The 23,175-nt window shown below is 36.1% G+C and overlaps 1 protein-coding gene across 1 annotated transcript in view; it reads left to right on the top strand.

Annotated features, from left to right (window-relative positions):
* Positions 1-23,175, top strand: part of LOC148953808 (uncharacterized) — a 76,912-nt gene that overhangs the window by 1,437 nt on the left and 52,300 nt on the right. Inside the window, exons 2-3 of the mRNA XM_089085912.1 lie at positions 9,866-10,242; positions 11,500-11,802. Coding sequence (XP_088942038.1) covers positions 9,874-10,242; positions 11,500-11,802 — 672 coding nt within the window. The 5' untranslated portion in view covers positions 9,866-9,873. The remainder of the gene's footprint in view (positions 1-9,865; positions 10,243-11,499; positions 11,803-23,175) is intronic.

Below are 23,175 nucleotides of genomic sequence, written 5' to 3'. Positions count from 1 at the left end.
TAATATAATAAAAAATCTCTTTTAGCTAATTAAGATGGAGTTAATGGGCCTTGAACGCCTGAGCTTTGATTCAAGGATAGAGGGTCACCCCCTCCCCCCGTAATGATAATTGCTATAAGAAAGCTTGGTTAATTCGTTTATTTTGAATTATTATAAATTATTTTACCACTGCTACTGCTAATTACCATTTATATTACCCCTATGCCTTCCCAAGGCCAGAACAAAATTTTCACTTTACTGAAAAAATACAAATGAATTTGAATTTTAAGATTAATATACATAAACTGATATTTAGTAATCAAAATGTTAATATTATTTTATTTATTAAAGTTATAAAAGTAAAAACATGTACATTTTTTCAGTAAAGTGCAAATTTTGTTCTGGCCTTGGGAATGCATAGGGGTTTTGCGCCCAACTTGTGTTAGTTTCTGCTCGTTTTGAGTTTGACTCGGTTAATTATTGTAATTTCTGTTCGTTGTGGGTTTCATTTATTTATCGATGCTGATTTGTGGCTGTTTCACGCTTGGTAGATTATTTGATTTTATTTTTGCCCATTTTTTGTTTATTGGAGTTCTTTACTTTTTTTTGAAAAACTTATTTTGTGGAAAAAGTGTTTTAAATTAATCATCCTAAAATACCTAATTTCAAGAACTTTCAACTACGTTGAACAAAATGAATATCTCAAAATTTTGATTAGAAGTGTGTTTGGGAAAATGGTGGGCGTGAGAGGGGTGTTAGTCACTCTCCAATCACTTTCAACTATTTAAAAAGGCACTAGCCCTTTCAGTTTCCATTTGAATGAGCCCTTTTGAAGTTTCTACGCTTTCAATAAGACCTTATATGCCCCCAGGGCATAACTTACAACCCTTTTCCTGAGGGCTGTGGGGGGGGGGTTCATCCTTAGAGACCTAATTTCCAAAACTTTCAACGACGTTGACTAAACTGCTTATCTAAAATATTGATTGGATGTGTTTGGAGAATAGGGGAGCATAAGAGGGGGGCTAGTTGCGTTCCAAGGACTTTTAATTATCCAAAAGGGTACTAACCCTTTGAATTTTCAGTCAAATGAGCCGTTTTTCTAGTATCTACAACTAAGTTCTCAATAAAAACATTATATGCCCCCAAGGCCTAGCTTATAACCCTCGCCCTGAAGACTGTGGGGGGAGTATCCTGCTCTAAGGTATAATTTCCTTAACTTTGAACTGCGTGGAGCAAAATGGTTATCTCAAAATCTTTATTGGATGTGTTTGGGGAAATAGTGGGCGTGGAAGGGGTGTTACTTGCTTTCCAATCACTTTCGACTATTAAAAAGGGCACTAGCCATTTCAATTTTCAATCGAATGAGCCCTTTTTGAAGTTGCTAATACAACGCGTTCTATAAAAACCTTATATGCCCCATGGGCATAATTTACAACTCTTACCCTGAGGGCTGTGGGGGGTTGTCATCCTCAAAGACCTAATTTCCAGAACTTAAAACTACGTTGAATAAAATGGCTATATCAAAGTTTTGATTGGATATGTTTGGGGAAAAGTGAGCTTGAGAGGCGGGTTAGTTGCCCTCTAATCACTTTTGACTATTAAAAAGGGTACTAGCCCTTTGAATTTCCAATCGAATGAGTCTTTTTTGAAATTTCTGCAACAACGCCTTCTATAAAACCTTATATGCCCCCAGGGCATAACTTACAACCCTTGTCCTAAGGGCTATTGGGGACTGTCCTCCTCAAAAACATAATTTCTATCTGGAAATCAACTACGCTGAACAAAATGGCTATATCAAAATTTTGATTGGATGTATTTCGGGAAATGGTGGGCGTGGAAGGGGTGTTAGTTGCTTTCCAATAACTTTCGACTATTAAAAAGGGCACAAGCCACTCCAACCAATTGAATGAGCCCTTTTCGAAGTTTCTACGACAACTTCTTCGATACGAAGTGCCCTGCTCTAAAGGAAAAAACTAATAAATAATACATTGTGCCAACATCGTTCTTATATTCCCCCAGGGCATTACTTAAAACCCTTACCCTGAGGGTTGTGGGGGAGTTTCCTCCTCAAGAACATATTTTTCTATTTGGAAATCAACTACGCTGAACAAACTGGCTATCTCAAAATTTTGTTGGGTTGTGTTTGGGGTAATGATGGGCGGGGGGGGGGGGCTAGTTGCCCTCCAATCACTTTAGACTATTAAAAATGGCACTAGCCACACCAATTTCCAGTCGAATGAGCCCTTTTCGAAGTTTCTACGACAACTCCTTCGATACGAAGTGCCCTGGTATTGAAAAAAAAATACATTGTGCCAACATCGTTCTTTACTTGCCTATGATTTATACAACAAATTTCTATATAAACCGTATATGCCCCCAGGGCATAACCTACAACCCTTGCACTGAGGGCTCTGAGGGGATTATCATCCTAAAAGACCTAATTTCCAGAACTTTCAACTACGTTGAACAAAATGGATATCTCAAAACTTTGATTAGATGCTTTTGGGGAAATGGTGGGCGTGAGAGGGGTGTTAGTCGCTATCCAATCACTTTCAACTATTAAAAATGGCACTGACCCTTTAAATTTCTAATTGAATGAGCCCTTTTGAAGTTTCTACGACAACGCTTTCAATAAAAACTTTATATGCCTCCAGGGCATAACTTACAACCCTTTCCCTGAGACCTGTGGGGGGGAGGGTTTTTCATCCTTAAAGACCTAATTTCCAAAACTTTCAACTACGTTGAATAAAATGGCTATCTATAAAATTTTGATTGGATGTGTTTGCGGGAAAGGTGGGTGTGAGAGGGGGGTTGGTTGCCCACAAATCACTTTCGACTATTAAAAACGGTACTAGCCCTTTGAATATCAAATCGAATGAGCCTTTTTTCAAGTTTCTACGACAAAGATTTTAATAAAAACCTTATATTCCCCAGGGCATAACTTGTAACCCTTGCCCTGAAGACTGTGGGGGGAGTGTCCTGCTCAAAGGTATAATTTCATGAACTTTGAACGTCGTGGGACAAATTGACCATCTCAAAATTTTTATTGGATGTGTTTGGGGAATATGTGGGCGTGGAAGGGGTGTTAGTTGCCTTCCAATCACTTTTGACTATTAAAAACGGCGCTAGCCATTTGAATTTCCAATCGAATGAACCCTTTCTCTACGACAACGCGTTCTATAAAAACCTTATATGCCCCCAGGGCATAACTTACAACCCTTTCCCTGAGGGTTGTGGGGGCAGTGTCCTCCTAAAAAACATATTTTATATTCGGAAATCAACTACGCTGAACAAAATGGCTATCTCAAAATTTTGAATTGAAGTGTTTTGGGGAATGATGGGCGTTGGGGGGGGGGGTCTAGTTGCCCTCCATTCACTTTTGAATATTAAAAAGGGCACTAGCCCTTTTAATTTCTAATCGAATGAGCCTTTTTTGAAGTTTCTACGACAACGCCTTCTATAAAAACCTTATATGCCCCCAGGGCATAACTTACAACCCTCGCCTACTGTTGGGGACTGTCCTCCTCAAAAACATAATTTCAGTCTGGTAATTAACTACACTGGACATAATGACTATATCAAAAATTTGATTGGATATGTGTCGGGAAATGGTGAGTGTGGAACGGGTGTTTGTTACATTCAAATCACTTTAAAAAATTAAAAACTGTACATGTAATCTTCAATTTCCAATTAAATGAACCCTTTACGAAGTTTCTACGGCAACTTTTTTGATACGAAGTGCCCCGCTTTAAATAAAAAAACTAATAAATAATACATTGTGCCAACATCGTTCTTATATTCCCCCAGGGCATTACTTAAAACCCTTACCCTGAGGGTTGTGGGGGAGTTTCCTCCTCAAGAACATATTTTTCTATCTGGAAATCAACTACGCTGAACAAAATGGCTATCTCAAAATTTTGATTGGATGTGTTTGGGGAATGATGGGCGTGGGGGGGGGGGCTAGTTGCCCTCCAATCCCTTTAGACTATTAAGAAGGGCACTAACCACTCCAATTTCCAATCGAATGAGCCCTTTTCGAAGTTTCTGCAACAACTCCTTCGATACGAAGTGCCCGGGTTTTGAAAAAAAAAAAAATACATTGTGCCAACATCGTTCTTTACTTGCCTATGATTTATACAACAAATTTCTATATAAACCGTATATGCCCCCAGGGCATAACCTACAACCCTTGCACTGAGGGCTCTGAGCCCTTTTCTGAGGGGAATGAGCCCTTTTATAAGTATCTACGACAACTTCTTCGATACGGAGTACCCTGCTCTAAAGGGAAAAAAAAATAATACATTGTGCCAACATCGTTCTTATATGTCAGGGCATAACTTAAAACCCTTGCCCCGAGGGTTGTGGGGGAGTGTCCGGCTCAAAAAGATATTTTCTGTCTGGAAATCAACTACGCTGAACAAAATGGCTATCTCAAAATTTTGATTGGATGTGTTTGGGGGAATGATCGGCGTGGGGGGGGGGCTAGTTGCCCTCCAATCACTTTCGACTGTTAAAAAGGGCACTAGTTACTCCAATTTCCAATCGAATAAGCACTTTTCGAAGTTTCTACGACAACTCCTTCGATACGAAGTGCCCGGGTATGGAGAAAAAAATTACATTGTGTCCACATCGTTCTTTATTTAGGTAGCGCTATTGCGCTGCCTATGAAGTTGAATAATAGGATAAAATGAAGACTGCACTCAACCTCATTTGGAACTTACACTATAAGAATATAAAAAGTTTGATTTGTTTGCACAGTTGGTAAGGGTGGAGGGTTTTGTACCGTGTTGGAAGAACAAGACATGTTTTTCACTTAACTCTCTCCATGTGGCTACCAACTGTGATGAGCTTTAAGGATACCTGCCCGCAGAAAGGGGATATGTTTGGAATCCTCTGTATACCACCTTAGAACATTTTTACCTACAGATCAATTTGTTTTGTGTTCTTCTCCCATTCCCAGGAATGTCCTCTGAACCCCTTCCCTATGTGCCTCTAAATTAAAGGATATTCATTGAACTAAGCTTATGGACGAGAAAAAACCCCAGGAAGAGTCCTCTAACCCCCATTCTGTAAGGATCGGACGTGTATGTCTCCATGGTTAGTAGTAAACGGGTATTAGTACTGAAATATACATGTGTCTCTAGCCCTATACGGATTATTGTAAAATGTTCATTGAACTAACCGTGGGAATAAAGGGTATTTTCCTTTCCTATCAGCAATTTAATAAGACTTGAATAAAATAGACTTCATTATCTGTACAGTAAGGATTTTCTTTTTCTTTTTTTTTATGTACTAAAGAGCTGATCGGTTCTAAAGCTCAAATCAATGAAAAAATTTTAATACACAATATATTCCAAAAAATACGTGTTTTAGTTAAATAAGGAAATTCGGTGTGGAGAGTTAATACTGATGTGGTTTTGAATTGCTTGGCTGTTTGGTATTAGGTGAAGCGACAAAATCGTATATATAGCCTGTAGCAAATTACGACGCAAATAATTTTTACGTCAAGGTGTCACAAAAATCTTGAGAATACCCGGAAACTCTAAAACTGGGAAATACCCCGAAATCGCACTTCAACGCCAGAATTTTTGCCCCATAATATAATAAAGTGCTTTGATTTTGAATTTGTTTTTAAAGGTCTTTTACTATGCGTTCTGCCTTGCTAATAACACAGATCAGCTTCAAAATTGCTTTATATATTATTTTTTCCCTGTACACCTCCCCCAAAGAAAAAAAAACATAAAACAAAAACAATATGCTCATAAAAGCCAAATTTCAAGGGAAAAGCCGAAAAAATCCTTTTCTTCAATTTGACATTACGACCTCAAAGCCACGTAAGCCAAAAATTCTTTGGCATGCTAAAATTGAGCCTAAAATTTTTGCGATTGATGTTACGCTAAGAAAACATACGCATTATTTAAAAAAATTAGAAAATATTAGGCATTAGAAAGTGTTGTTTTTGTTTGTGTTTGGAGTTAAGAAAAGTCTCGACAAGGCATTTCTTGTATACTCAATATATATAGGGCGCTCTAGTTTTGACCCACTATCCCCCAGTCCTTGCCGCTCCACTTTATTGATAGAGGATGATTGCTGTATATGATATCTTGGCAAATAGAGCCTTTTAAGGGGCCATCTGTGAAAACCATGTGGCTTACTTAAGGCAACATTTCAAAAATGTAGATGGTGTCTTTGACGAATATAGCTGTGGACCTTCGATCAAAGATTACGCTCATCGAAAAAAGAGCAAAAGGAATGTCACTTCATGAGATTAACTTTGCATCTTCCGTGCAACTTTCGGTTATGAAGGAAAAATTTCTTTCCATCAAAGCCAACTAGCAGAGGTTCGTCTTACTACTTGCACTACAGTTTCAATAGAAGAGAATTAGAGTTCATAATGCCACTTGCGAGGCTGTATTTTTTTAATATGAACACATCTATCTCTATTGCTGCTACGACGGAATTTTTGGTTAACAGAAGTGGTGCTGATTGGTGGTTCTGCTGGTCCGTCACTCAAAAGAAAACACCGACTGCCTTTTCTACCAAGTTGATTGCGAGACTAGTGTGAATTATTTCAGTATTCTAAAAGTGAGGCATAGGCTTGGCGGTGCTGCAGCTGGCATTTTGTTCTTGTCTGCCTTCCTTGGTTATGGTTCTACATCAAAACTGCAACGTTTCGGTAAGCCGATAGGGCTTACTGTTGCATCGACAAACATTTTCACAAATCTGCTTCAGTGTTCAACTAAGACATAGTGTCGAAAGACGAAATGCTTAAAGCTGGAGAGCAGGCGCTGTTCAGCCTTTATAAGGTTAAAGGGTGATACGTGTCTTTTCCTACGATTAAATAAAAAAAACAAGTTTTTTTACACTGAAATTAAAGAGCGGCATTAAAACTTAAAACGAACGGAAATTATTCCGTATATGAAAGGGGCTGTCCCCACCTCAACGCCTCGCTCTTTGCGCTAAAGTTTTTTACTGTTTTAAAAAATAAAGTTGCAAAGCAGAGTCAAACTTTAGTGTAAAGAGCGAGGTGTTGAGGAGGGGACAGCCCCTTTCATATACGGAATAATTTCTGTTCGTTTTAAGTTTTAATGTCGCTCCTTACTTTCAGTTAAGAAAACTTATTTTTTTTATTGATTTTCTGAACGTTTTTGAATTAATGCAGCTTTGATTTTGGCTCGCCGTACACAAATAATTAAGACGAAATTTGCATATTAATTTACTTTTTTTGGCTAAATGGCTTTCTCGAAATTTTGATCCGACGTAACTTACGAATTAACTTACGTAACAAACTTTTATACTCGTATATTTTTATTACGTATATTAGGGGGTTCGCCCCCTGGTGAATACCTTGCTCTTTACGCTAAAGTTCAAATTGTGTTCCAATTCTTTAAGAATAATAACAAATTATTGTTATTATACCACCTTAATAACAAAGGCCGTAAATTAGAATAAATAGCTGTGATGAAAGAATAAAAAAAATCCTAGCGTAAAGAGTGAGGTAATGACTAGGGGGTGAACCCAATCATATACGTAATAATTTCTGTTCGTTTTTAAGTTTTGATGTTGCTCCTTACTTTCAGTTGCAACAAATTTTATTTTTTATTTAGTTTCTGATCGTTTTGTTTTAAATAATTCTGGGAAATCCGGCGCTCCTTTCATAGCAATGTCCCTTCCCCCATGAAAACTTTCTCCATGGAAAGATCCTCCCATTTAACCCCCTACCCACCCACCCCCAACTACAAAAAAAAATCCCTCTGAAAACTTCTGTATACTTCCCAACAACCAATACTATATGTAAACATAGGGCAAAGTTCATAACTTGCAGACCTTCCCCCGGGGACTGTAGGGGATTAAGTCATCCTCAAAGATATAGTTATTGTATTTTTCTACCATGCTGAACAAAATGGCTGATTTTCATGCTGAACCTGATGGTGTGATTTTCATTAAAGTTCTATGATTTTTAGGGGGTGTTTCCCCCGTTTTTCGAAAATCAGACAAATTTTCTCAGGCGTTTTACTTTGGACGAGTAAGACTAAACTTGATGAAACTTATATATTTGAAATCATTATAAAAATCTGATTCTTTTCAAATATCTGTTGGTATCAAAATTCTGTTTTTTTAGAGTTTCGGTTACTATTGAGCCGGGTCGCTCCTTACTTACAGTTATCACGAACTGTTTGACAAAGAATTTTTGTCAGCAAACTGTCAATGTCAATATACTTGTCAACCCTGAAAGTCTTCCTCTCACATTGGATATCCATCTAGTCTGGACCCTACTACTTTAGATTGACGCATTAAAGATGGTAAAATTGTCTGTTAGTCATAACAGACGCGGAACACGCACCAGCGTGGTTTTTTAGTATCATCAGGTACAACTGCAAGTCGGGTTGTCAAACAACAAGATGCTCCTATCGAAAATCTGAACTGCCTACCTGTCACTGCCTGTCACTACCTGAACTGCCTACGAACTGCTCTCCTACCTGTCAGAATGCTCAGATGAGAACTAAACGGACGTAGTTGGGGACCAGCAGAACTAAGAAGAGTGTGAAGCTGAAACAGACTATTAGCGCATTAGTCAAATTTGTTTATTAATTTTTATTTGATTTTGTCAGCTTTTAGCTGTCATATCCGAAGTTTAGCTTTCTTTAAAAGCTGAACTTTCTTTAAAAGCTGAATTAGAGGATTGCAGCCGTCCATCCTCAGACGTTTCCAGCCTTCCCCGGGCGGTGGTGTGTATATATAGTTTATTTTGTACTTATCAGTAAATAAAATAAATTTGTCTTTAAAATACTTTTTGGGAAAGCTATTTGAAATGATATCCCAGCTGGCATTCGGGAGGCTGAATACATTGGGTTATCTAAGGCAAAATTTAAGAAATGTTTATTGGGAAAAGGCAGTTAATTTTGGTATTATTTGTTATGTGAGTGTTTTGGTACTTTTTTTTTGTAAATGATTTTTGTTTCTATTTGAGAATTAGAGGATTGCAGCCGTCCATCCTCAGGCTTTTCCAGCCTTCCTCGGGTGGTTGTGTGCATATATAGTTTATTTTGTAATTATTAGTAAATACAATAAATATGTCTATATTTGTCTTTAAAATATTTTTTTTTGAAAGCCTGGTTGTTTGGATGAACTCTGATCCCACGACTGTTTGCATGTAACTTTTTTGTCTCACCTGTCCAGTTTAGTAGGAAACGATTCTCCTATTTTAGTTTTATTTTTTTTCACAAGAAAGTATGATTTTGGACTTTTGGTTCAATTCTGGGCTGGCTAAGAAGTTTTAACTCCATAAATTTGAGGTTGTAAGGTCTTTAGTGCTTAAATTTAGTGTAATTTAGCTGTTAAGATAAGGTATAAAATGATGTTCCTAAACACTTTTGAAGACAATTAAATTTCCGGGCTTTTTTCCGTGAAATTTGGCTGTTATATGCGTTTTTTTTGGTGAAAATGAAGTAAAGTCTAAATCAGTTTTAAAGCTAATATTCATTCTCAGCCTGCCAGGACACGTTGTAATAGACCCTGGAAAGCCAATTCAAAGCCAAGGCAATAATTTGTTGTTTTTGGGCTAAAATTCGGGATTATAAGTACGATTTCGGGGCATTGCTCGGTTTCGGATTTTGCGGAGTTTTGATATGTTATTCTCCAGATTTTTCTCATTTTCAACATCTTTTTGCAAAAAAAAAATTGTGTTGTGATTTATTCCACCTCAAACCACAGAATGACTAACCTACATGCTCTCTCACCATTTAATCACAGTTCAGTGGCAGGGCCTTTGCCTTGTATGAAGGTCATAGTAGGTTTTAGGCCAACTTGTTTTTAGTAGCAAATTTTTCTTATTATCAAAGCTTGGATATGACAAAACAGGGTTATATATTATTTGAACTTACAGATATTACCATGGCAACTCCGAGTATCTCCTCAGCACCTCTGCTAAATCTACGAAGAGCGAAATCGGATATGAGCCTGATCCATGCTCTTGCGGACTCTGGATCTCAAAGTCCATGTACTCGGACACCTGACCAAGACAGTCAAAATGATGACATGAAGCCTAGCTCTTTGAACAGAGACTTGCAAGATAGCAAGTTAAGTCCACGGTCGTTAGTTATGTCAGACAAGTTGTTTCACCGAGACCATGGGGGGAAACCCAGGTCTTCCGGAGGACGTGCCAGTACAAAAAATGATAGAAACGAATTTTTCAGTGTTTTTTCACTGTTAATTAAATTGGGAAATGAGCATAGGTCTGAGACCAAGGTTTATAATCGACAGGTTAGTTTTCTTTATTTATTGAACACAGCATCTAAGATTGTAGGCTAAACTGAAAAACACCCTTGTTCGACTAAGCGGAATAGAATATGAAAGCCTCTTTGTGAAAAAAGTTTCTAGTCTTCAATATTTCGCTTCATGTTGTATCTTTTCTTCTTGTTATACTTGCTTCTTTTTCTTCTTCTTCTTCTTGTCTTGTTCTTCCTGTTGAACTTTTGTTTTTATCTATATATCTATTAAATAGTATTTGTTCTTCTCTTTATCCTCTTTTCTGCTAACTACTTTTTCCTTTTTTTGTTTTTTTTTCTGTTGGTTGTTTTTCTTCTTATCTTTTTCTTCTCTTGTATTTACTTCTACTATATCTTTAAAACGCTGTTTGTCCTCTTCGTCTTTTTACACGTTATTTACTTTTGCTATTTACTTCTATTCCTTCTTCTTTTTATTCTCTTAGCTTTCTCTATTTACTGAACAGTTGTAGGTTCAACATCTTAGGTTGTAGACTCTAGCACTTATTAGTTTTTGCAGTAATCTCTTATTTAGATATGATAGGGGTTGAAGTGTCTCTGAAGATTCATGAGTCCAGAAGGGCACTGTTTTTGTGTCCTTTTCGTAAACTAAAAACTTGAACAGTGTTAAAAATCGTTTTTATGGGAATTTCTTATCAAGAATTTGGGTCTTAAGAGAATGGGAAGTAAAAAAAATTAAATAATATGGGAATTTGTCACCCTGCCAGGAAAGATCTCTTCTGTGAAGTTTTCATAAAAAAAAGTGTAACAGTTTTACACAGTTGGAGACAGAGAAGATAAAATTACAAATGAGAAAAGGTTAAAACCTGTTCCCGAGTAAGAACTTGATTTTAACAATATTTTGCCCTTCTTTGGGGTGGTCTAACTTATGTTCTTAAATATAAACATAAGATTATGTGTAAAAACTAAGTATCTCTGTCTATTTATTTAACCTTCATTCCAATGGAATTGTAGCTGTATTATTCACGCTAGAAACATGAAAATTAAGACTAAGGCCTTGTTGCAGAAACAAGGTCTTGATTAAGGCATTGATTAAGAAACGGGAAGATTAAGGCCTTGTTTATACTTGAAGAAATTTTCTTGCCATCGAACTGATTTCTGAAAAAAAAGGACATCTGCCCCTTTGTTTTGTGTACGACGCTTTTTTGTCATTTCTAAACTTTTCCTAAAATTGATATATTTATATTTCAAATTTGTGTGTCGTTCTTTGTATTTATATATTTCAAACTTGTAGATTAGTGAAGATTCTACATACCCAAACTACACAGACAATCTTTGGCTTGAGCTACAGGCATGGCATAATGGACGAACTATATCAGAGCAACATAAATATTTATCAAGCGAAAGGGAGAAAGTCAGCCCAATTATTGAAAAGCTTTTGAACTTCAAGTACGGAAGAATTGACCTGCCATTGAGTGATCTTTCTGGGCCCATGCCCCAATGTGAAGGTTGTCTTTCTGTTTATTGTCAGGCTTGTTTAATGCACCAGAGCCGAGCCATGAAAATTGTTTGCGATATATTAGATGAAATTGAAAAGGTGAATTTTTCTTATCTTATTTATTGATTTATACTACAACTACTACTACCACTACTATTACTACTACTACTATTACTACTACTACTACTATTACTACTATTACTATTACTACTACTACTATTACTACTATTACTAGTACTACTACTACTACTACTACTACTGATAGTGCTAGTACTACTACTACTACTACTGCTAGTTCTACTACTAATATTACTACAACTATTGCTATTAATACTATTGCTACTGCTGCTAGTACTATTACTACTACTACTATTGCTACTACTACTATTACTACTACTGCTAGTACTACTACTAACAATTCACTGCAGCACCAAGTAGCCTGAGACCAACACAGCGGCGCACGCTCCTCATCCATCCCAATCTATTTGAGTTTTCCTCTTTATACCCTTCCAAGAAGTTCCAATTTCCCTTAAATCCTTCCTCACGACATAATAGCCGTAGAAAACGGGATAGAAACACATTTTTCGTACAGCTTACTGTTTGAAATACGGTCAGTCAGACGCGTACCCAAACAAATCCATACTCAATTCCTCTGGAAAACATCTAATAAATCATCCTTCTTTCCTTCGTTCTTCATCTAATAAATCATCCTTCTTGTTGAATGTATTAAATTATTTTCTATTATTTATATAATTCATGATATTCATGGAATTTTTACCCCTTGTCATTGTTATTATTATTTTTTCCTTTTGTGCTATTACGTGTTTTCTTCCGTAATTATATTTGCTTTCTACGTTGCAGTGACAGGAAATTTGTGTCATTTCACCACAATATGTGATATTTGTTGCTTAGATGAAATTTTTGTTGTAAAATGGATAACATTTAGTAAAACCATAATTTTAAGGAATTAGAAAATTCATGGTACCGTTTTACTTAATGGTACACACCGCTATAGACTCTATCAAGGAAACTAGTCAAACGCTTGAAGCAAATTTGCTTGAAGCAAAATTTGCTACAAGCAAATTGCCTGTCACTGCAACGTAGAAAGCAAATATAATTACTGAAGAAAACACGTAATAGCACAAAAGGCAAAAATAATAATAACAATGACAAGGGGTAAAAATTCCACGAATATCGTGAATTATATAAATAATAGAAAACAATTTAATAGATTCAACAATGACTAGAATGAAAAAGTTTGATAAACCATTAAATTGATCTAAATAAAACAGAGCACCCATTAGACGGTACTTAAATTAATCGACCCTAAACTGCCTCAACAGATGAAATTGAAAAGGCGAGTTTTGTTTTACACATATGTAGTTTTTAAGGAATTCATATCTTAATTCTTGTAAAATGAATTAAATATTTCAAAATACATTATATGTTACATTTCTCTGAGAAAGAGCATAGTGAAATTAAAAGGATATTTTTCACGTTGACGTGATGTTCCATGGTTTTGAGTAAGAATGAAGGCAGTTCCAGAACGAATTTGAATTCTTAGTAAAAATGGATTAGAAATTTCAAAATGATTTTTTCTAGGTTACATGGGATATATTGGGATTCAAAATGTATTTTCTTAAATTAGAAAAAAACTTTTTAAGATTCATTGTTTTGAGTTCTTATAAAATAAACTTAGATCTCTTTGCCTTTACGTTAGTGCTTCTGTCCCATAGTTTTTCATTAACGATAAATAAACAGCTATTAAAAACGAATATTTGAATTTTATATAAATTGGATCAAAATTTGATAATATTTAGTTTTTTTTCCGAGACATGCGTGACGTATTAGAGGGCAAAGGTTTTTTTTTTTACGCCGATACCAGCTTCTAAAGTTTTTAAGTAATACTTTTTTTTTTATAATCAGTGAAATTTTTACTTGCCATTTTTAAAATATTGCCTAAACAATGCTAACTGTATGATTTGGGACATAAAGCGGGCCCTTGCACCTCCCCTCCCAAACAACCCCCTCTCCCTGCCATTTTTTTCAGAAAGGCAGGCATGTTGGCTGAAACATAATCACGGAAGGATTGTTAATCCATATTATTGGACCGTTTAATTGGGCTGAGGCCCTTGTAAACATTCCCTCGTTAATGTCTCCGTCAACTTTTTAGCATGAAGATAGGCATGTGATACATCGCTTGAATTGGCATTATACAAGGATTTCCAATCAATGTTATTAAGGAACCAAAGTGGTCCAGAAGCTCCTCTAATACTCTTGCCAACTATTAAGCTCAAGGATAGGCACATTACACCTAGTTTGAACCAAAGTATGCACAAATTTTTAATCTATGTGCTTGGGGCACCAAAGCAGAACAGAGACCCCTCCAACACCCTGCCTCTTTCATCTCCAAGTTTGCAGCAGAAATACAGCCTTGTTCCAACATATTCAAATCAGAACGCATAATGATTTTCAATCCATATGATTTGAGGCACAAATGGATCCGTGACCCCCCTCCCCCAAAAAACTCTGCCAATCACCACACCAACGTTGTAGCAGAAACATAGGCACGTTGCGTCTTGTTTGAAGTGGATATTTTAATGTCTATCATCGGAGGTACAGAGCGGTTTCATACCCTCATCGGCGGTTTCAACAATAAGAAAAAGTTGTTCGAAATTAGAAACCTCTCCACTTCTAACCCCAAAAAAGGAAAAAAAAGAAAATACATTTAAGATTTATGCAGGAGGTGTTGCTTGCCTTAAATAATTTTTCTTTAACTTTACTTTTTTCCATGGAGTGAGTTATTTTATTTTTGCTTTTTTCTTATCCGTTTCCGTCGTAAGCATTTAACTGATTATGGTCGCCGTGTTTGCAAAATATCATGACTTTCAGTTCGGGTATTATAACATATATTAAGAGATAGGAGGGGGACAGAGGATGGGTCTGATACTTCCAAATAGAGTTTTTAAGCTACTGTTAGACTGCTGGATTTTTTGGAGATTGCTGGAGTTGGTCGTCTAGAATGTAAATGTATGTAAAAACTACACAACCGATCAATGGGGCAACCGCCTCAACATCCGTTGCTGTATCAGGTCAAATTATCCAAACTTAAATGCGCTTTGATGTTTTTCTCAAATATATTTCGTTGGGTGGAGGCTCCTTCTGATTGACCCTATAGGAGGGGTCTTTACATCCTGTTTATTCCTGTGCCTGGCTATGGGTCCTCTTTGGACCAAATAATTGACGAAGAACACACTGCCTTTCCATCATACAAAATGTAAAAATATTATTCACTGTCTTCAAAATATTCTTTCTTATCTTTTTATATTTTGTTCTGAAGACCATTTCATATGCTCGTTAAATAAATTTATTAAAGTGAGATTAATGTAACATCACATGGTACAACTGATTTAAAAAGCCAGAAATAATGACGTAAAAGAATTAGTGATTCAGTGATAATTAGTGATTCTGATTTAGTTATATTGTTGCTTTGAATTTAATTCGTTTCGAGGAGCTCAACCGGATCAGATTAAAGGCTTTGCCTTTTTTCGAAATAAACTTCAACTTATCAGATTCTTAAAGTTAAGCGGTGGTGTAATGTTATTCTTCATGTTCCAATATTTTCCACGAAATTCGATACAAAATGGACTCAAATAAAGCTGTTGCCTGTATATGCTATTTTTCACTATAATAGGCTCTGATGTAGCTTCCAGACATTAAAGCATTGTCTATTGATGATGTAAACAAGTTTTTGTTACTCATTTCTCTATAACCCTCTCTCTTGTGTCCTCTGAATTGCAAAGATTTTGTCTCTGTGTCTGTAAATCTACCTTTGAGTCTTTATGCCTTCGGTTTGTACGAGATGACCTATTGAATTTAGCGTCGAATTTACTGCTCATGTTATGCCATCCTTTAGCTCCTTTTGTATGTATATATATCAATCTGATTGTCAAGCAAAATTAGAATAAAAAAAAAACATGATAATAAACGAATGCTAATATTGGGGGTTCAAAGAACACCCCAAGCATTCTAAATTTATCCTTATTCTCACACAAACACAAACATAAGAATACAAAAAAAGAAAGATGAATATGCACGAATTAGATGGCCTTACACCCTGCCATCTCCCCCAAAATATATAGCTCTACGATTTTAACCATATTTTCGTTTATATTGGCTCATAAATTGCCTTTTTTGTTGAGTTCTGACAATGTTTTTTTCCTATTAAATATGAAGCTCCCCCCCCCATAAGAATTTCGTTTGCTTGCTTGATGAAAAATAAAACACATTTAAGACACAAGGGGAGATATAAAAGGATCCCTTCATTTTGAGTTAATTTATCTTAGAAAAGTGCCCCACCCATATCCTTCCAAGCAAATTTTTTAACCTTATATAATTCTAACCTTTACATTAGGCTTGACACCTACTTACAAGAGGAGGGGAGTAGAAAATCTACCTTCTTTTGTGTGTGTGTGTGTAATATACTTTTAATCGCCATGCACTTGGAAACTGGGTGATCTGTCAGAATTATTGAGCGATTCTATGTACTTAACTACCCAACTTAAATATGGTGATTTGAGTCGTAAATATGCCTAGAAACTTTTTTGGCCTTGGCAATGGCCCCTAAGATTTGCGCTGAAATCTAATCTAACTTTGACTTTATTTTCTATAATTAGGACCCTTCTCGCAGAATCTTTTAAGTGACACAATTATATCCAGATTACAAGTGAGATAGGTCAAGTACAAGTGAGATAGGACCTTGGAAATACCTTCAGATACCCTAATTGAGACTGCAAATCCATTCGTGTTGATTTTACTTACTTAGCCCAAACACTAAATGTAAGGGGAGTAATCCTTCCTCCTTCTCCTTGATGTGACCCTGTGGAAGGTACTTGCATTTCCTAAAGTGTTAATATATAAAAAGGTTTATATTAAGACATATTTTTTTGAAATATTGATCCATCTGTATGAGAAAGCGTAAAGCGATTATGGTACTTTTTTGAAGCGAGTTAAGCAACAGTTAAAGATGAAGAGAATGAAATTTCATAAACGCCAAAAAAACTCAACTTATTTTTGGGGTGAGTTCGACACACACCCTAACACCCCATGCCCGGCAACTAAGAAGGGGTGGTTTTGCGCGAGATTTTAGAGTATATCTTTGCAACGAACTTAGAAGGTAACATACCCTAGTTTTACTGTGTTGCCTGATATTGCAGAGACCCAAGGGACTAATGATAATCTGTTGTTTTTTTGTTTTGTTGTTTTTAGTCTTAAATGTAATAATTTGTTTTTATCTTTGAAACGCAATCAAATGAATTTTGCTTTTGCAAGTATAAATATTTTTGTCCATGTACCTTGCTTAATATGGAGGTCACGTTCAACTTCAGAGTTTCAAACAATTTCAATCTCCGAAAATAGTCACCATAGGGTATTTACCAGTCAAATACCTTGAACAATATGCAGCTTTGTGATACATTTAATTTGCTTCTTTTTTTCTTTTTTTTGTAGTATTTAAGCCGAACACCAACATTTTAGAAGATAGACGAAAATGAGAATTACAGCATGTGAAAAATGAAAATGTACAGTAAAGACACACGCGTTTAGAAGATAGAAGAAAACGAGAATTAGTGCGTATGGAAAATGAAAATGAACATAAAAATACGGTTTTACAGTCAAAAATGATAGTGATGATGATTGGGTTGAAGATTTTGACATGGGGTTATTAACAATTACCAAGCCTTTGTTGAGAAAACAAAGGTTCGACAATATGTGTTTCATAATGACAACAGACAATCTGGACCATCAGTTGCGACAACACCAATACGGGCAGCTAAAGAAAATGCCATTGCTAATGTATCTGAAGTAATCAAAATCCAAAACCATATCCAAAAACAAAATGATCAACAAAGACACGGGTGGATGGAGAATATGTGAAAACGGCAATTAGAGCGAATGAAAAACGAAAATGAACAGCAAAAGCACGGTTTCACAGTCGAAAATCATGTTGGTGATGATTGAGTTTGGGATTTTTACATGGATTAGGCCACTAATAATTACCAGGCCTTTGTTAAGAAAACAAAGGTTTGACGATATTTGTTTCATAATGACAAAAGACAAGCTGTGTCAAAAATCAACGTTCAACATATTATAAAACATCTAAAACCTGATATTGCATAAGCATCTGTATAAAAAAAAACGAAGGCTCGGTGTTATGTTTTTCATAATGACAAAAGACAAGCCGAGGCAAAAGAAGGAAATTCTAAAGGACCACAGATACAAGGAAAAAAATTTTTCTATTGTTGGATTTACCAAAAAGGAACGGTAATGGAGACAGACATGCAACGCCTGACAGGCAAGATGAGAATAGATACTAGCCTTGGAGTGGCCAGAGATTTATTTCATTAGAAAGAGATCTACAGAGACAATGAGCAACCCAAGAAAGAAAAAGAAAGGTAGCCCAGTCTACAGAAATAGCACCTGTCTTTCCAAAAGATTTTCAATTTTCAGTTAATCTGAGTTGCAGCGGTAGTTATATTAGAAGTTATAATAAAGAGCGAAGTTGTATAGGCAACCTTACATAAAGGATCAATATAGCTTGTTATAATCCGGGTTTGCAGTGGTAGCTAGCAACCTAGTAAGAGTTACATAGAGGATCAGTATAATTAATTATAAACACGGATTACTTAAGTTTTATCGGGATTACTGCTGTAGAGATTACTGAAACCGAGTAAAGAACAAACCATTGCAGATATTCAGGTTGTAGCGGTAGCTACCAACCTAGTAAGAGACGATCACGTCCCATAATAAAAATGAAATAGCCCATAACTTCTAAAACTAGAGTCAGATCATCAAAAACAGAAGTCCACTATTAGAACGCTATTATTACACTATTAGAATGTTTTAATTCAAACTAGAAAAATGCTTGAAAATTTAAAAATTAGTTTGTTGTTTTGTTAGATAAAATCAAAAAATTCTATTTTTGTAAATGACGTCATATAGTAAAAATTGCAATGACGTCATTACACTTGTCACATTTATGTGGAAAAATTGAAGATTATCAATTTTAATGTTTAGAAAACTAGAAAAATGCCTGAAAATTGTAAAATTAGTCTGTTTTTTTTTGTTATATAAAATCCACTCGCTACTTGATTAAGTTTTTTTATTGTTTGATATATTTTTTTATTATGGGCTGAGTTCCCCCGGGGCAAGAAGCAGGAAAGTATTAGGTTAATTATTTTTATTGACGAGAGATGAGATCGTGCCTGAGAGTAGGATTGGTGACCACTCTGGTTATTTATGTTTAAAAATATAAATATTGTGGTTCTTTGCATCCATGAATGGATTGAGATGTTTTAGCTATGTGTGATTTATTTATTTTATTGTTTTGTTAATGACCCATTGAAATTAAGAAAAAACTTGAACTTGGCACTTGCTTTCCCAGAAATCCTTGTAAAAACTATCTAAATTCTCGCGTTTTGTGCTGGAGATACAGCATTCACTTTTAATGAAGTTATTATCAACAGATATTGTGAATCTGGTTTTTCGATTAAATGGTTAGATAACGGTTAGATAAAATCCACTCGCTTCGTGATTAAGCCTACAGGTTTGAACGCAACCAGTTATATAATTTTAGTAGGAAGGCCCAAAAACCAAAAAATTACAATTATTGCAAATGATGATTCAATATTTGACAAGGGATTACAACAATTTTAAAACATTAAAAAAGAAAACCAAAAGTTTGAAGCTTAGTAGAAATTGTTGTTAGAAAAACATCATTACTGAATTTCTTTTCTTATAAGCATAAGCAATGTCTTTTTAAGACATGAAAAAAGTTGAACAAATTTTTAAGTTCAGTTCAGAATCGCTAAACAATAGTTCAAAAACATGCTTTAGTAATGCTTTAATAACCGCTAGACAAATTATTTGGCTTTAATAATCGCTAGACAATAGTTCAAAAACATGCTTTAATAATCAAATAAAAGATTTAATAAAAGAGTCCAGTATGAACAGACAGTAAATTGTCTGCGGTTAGAAGGCAAGCGATAATGAGAATACATTGCCGCCGGGCTCCCGGTAGGCTACTATATATATACATATATATAAATATATATATATATATATATATATATATATATATATATATATATATATATAATATATATATATATATATATATACATATATATATATAAATATATATATATATATATATATATATATATATATATATATATATATATATATATATATATATATATATATATATATATATATATATATATATATATATATATATATATATATATATATATATATATATATATATATATATATATAATATATATATATATATATATATATATATATATAAAAGCCCCCAGGCCATAACTTGCAACGCAAGCTCCTGGGCTCTGGGGGGTTGTGTCGATACCGGATTTTTTTTTCTTACGTTTTAACTATTTTTAACAAAATGAATATGTCAAAATTTTTATCGGATGCATTGGGGGGGGGGCGGGGCAGGGGCTTGGGGGGGGATAGTTGCCCTCTGATCTCTTTTGACTCTTAAAAACTGAACTAGAACTTTTAATTTCCAATCATATGAACCCTCTCCGAAGTTTATACGAGCATCCCTTACTTAAGAACCTTATATGCCCCCAGAGCATTACTTACAATGCCTATCCCCGGGTCCTGGGTTGCTTCGACACAGGAGTTTTTCTTATCTGAACTTTGAACTATTTTTGACGAAATGGCTATCTCAAAATTTTTATTGGATGGGTTTGGGGAAAAAAGGATGAGTTGGGCAGGGGGGTAAGTTGCTTTCCGATCTCTTTTGACTCTTAAAAACTGAACTAGAACTTTCAATTTCCAATCAAATGAGCCCTCTCTGAAGTTTATACGAGTATCCTTTTCATAAGAACCATATACGCCCCCAGGAAAACACTCACAAGGCCTATTCCAAGGGCCCTGGGGGTTTGAGTCAACACCCGAGTTTTTGTTATCTAATTTTTGAACTTTTTTTTTTAATGGCTCAACATATTTAGCTAATGGGTTAGGGGAAAAGGGCGTGGGGGTATTAGTTGCCCTCCGATCTCTTGACTATTAAAAAGTGAACTATAACTTTCAATTTCCAATCAAATGAGCCCTCTATGAAGTTTATACGAGCATCCCTCCCCCAAGAACCATATATGCCCCCAGTGCATAACTTACAACGCCTGCCCCCGGGCCCTGGGGGGCTGCGTCGACACTGGAGTTTCTGTTACATGATCTTTGAACTATTTTTAACAAAATTGCTATCTCAAAATTTTATCGGATGCATTTGGGAAAAAAGGGCTTTGGGGGTGGGGCTGGTTACCCTCCGATCTATTTTGACTCTTAAAAGTGAACTAGAACTTTCAATTTCCAATCAAATGAACCCTCTCTGAAGTTTATACTAGCATTGCTTCCATAAGAACCATATATGCCCAGTGGGCATAATTTACAACTTATGTCGACACCGGAGTTTTTGTTATATAATCTTTCAACTATTTTTAACAAAATGGCTATCTCAAAATTTGTATCGGATGGGTTTGAAGAAAAAGGCGTAGGGGAGCCAGTTGCCCTCGGATCTCTTTTGACTCTTAAAAAGAGAACTCTAACTTTCAATTTCCAATCAAATGAGCCCTCTCTGAAGTTTTTACGAGCCTCTCTTCCATAAGAACCAAATACGCCCCCAGGGCATAATTTACAACGCCTGCCCCCGGGCCCTGGGGGTTTGCGTCGACACCTGAGTTTTTGTTATCCGACTTTTGAACTATTTCTAACAAAATGGCTATTTAAAAATTTTCATCTGATGCATTTGGGGAAAAGGGGCGCGGGAGTGGGGTTTGTTGCCCTCCAATCCCTTTTGACTCTCAGAAACTGAACTAGACCTTTCAATTTCCATTCAAAGGAGCCCTCTGAAGTTTTTACGAGTATTCCTTCCACAAGAACTATATATTTCCCCAGGGAATAACTTACAACAGCTGCCCTCGGGCCCTGGGGGCTTGTGTTGACCCCAGATTTTTGGTTATATGATCTTTGAACTATTTTTAACGAAATGGCGATCTCAAAATTTTTATCGGATGCATTTCGGAAAAAGGGGCTCGGGGGGGGGGGGGGGGTCTGGGTACCCTCCGATTTATTTGGACTATCAAAAAGTGAACTGGAACTTTCAATTTCCAATCAAATTAGCCCTCTCTGAAGTTTATACAAGCGTTTTTTCCATAAGAATCATATATGCCCCCAGGGCATAGCTTACAACGCCTGCCCCCGGGCCCTGGGGGCTTGTGTTGACCCTTGAGTTTGCGTTATATGATCTTTGAAGTATTTTTTTTAAATAGCTATATCAAGGATTTTATTGGATGGGTTTGAGGAAAAAGGGGCGGGGTGGGGGGAGTGTAGTTACCCTCCGATTTCTGCCTTCCGATATAAAAATTTTCATCGTTTGCATTTGGGGAAAAGGGACTTGGCGGGCCTAGTTGCCCTCCAATCTCTTCTGACTCTCAAAAACTGAACTAGAACTTTCAATTTCTAATTAAATGAGCCCTCTTTGAAGTTTATATGATCATCCCATCCAAAAGAACTATATTTGCCCCCAGGGCATAACCTGCAACGCTGCCCCCGGGCCCTGGGGGGTTTTATCAACACCGGGATTTTTGTTTTATGATCTTTGAACTATTTTTAACGAAATGGCTATCTAAAAACTTTTATCGGATGAATTTGGAAAAAAGGGTGGGGGAGGGGATGTTACTCTCTGGTCTCTTTTGACTCTTAAAGTGAACTAGAGCTTTCAATTTCCAATCAAATGAGTCTTCTCTGAAGTTTTTACGAGCATTCCTTCCATAAGAGCCAAATATGCCCCCAGTTCATAACTTACAACGCCTGTCCCAGGGCCCTTGGGGCTCTGTCGACACCGGAGTTTTTGTTATATGAATTTTGAACTATTTTTAACAAAATGGCTATCTCAACATTTTATTGGATGTATTTAGAAAAAAAAGGTTGTGGGAGGGGGGAGGGGTGGTTACCCTCCGATCATTTTTGACTCTTAAAAAATGAACTAGAACTTTCAATTTCCAATCAAATCATCCCTCTCTGAAGTTTGTACGAGCATTTCATCCATAAGTACCAAATATGCCCCCTGGGCATAACTTACAAAGCCTGCCCCCCGGGCCCTGGGGGTTGTTTCGACACCAGAGTTTTTATTATATTATCTTTGAACTATTTTTAACAAAATGGCTGTCTCAAAATTTTCATCGAATGCATTTGGAAAAAAGGGTGTGTTTGTGTGGGGGTGGTTACCCTCCGATCTCTTTTGACTCTTAAAAAGTGAACTAGAACTTTCAATTTCCAATGAAATGAGTCCTCTTGGAAGCTTATGCAAGCAGTCCTTCCATAAGAACCAAATATGCCCCCAGGACATCACTTACAACGCCTGTCCTCGGGTCCTGGGGGACT

Source organism: Artemia sp. Qi Xiang Cuo, chromosome 3 (assembly GCF_049724085.1).
Source record: "Artemia sp. Qi Xiang Cuo chromosome 3, ASM4972408v1, whole genome shotgun sequence".
Taxonomy (NCBI): Eukaryota; Metazoa; Arthropoda; class Branchiopoda; order Anostraca; family Artemiidae; genus Artemia; species Artemia sp. Qi Xiang Cuo.
This window is presented reverse-complemented; position numbering and strand designations above follow the sequence as displayed.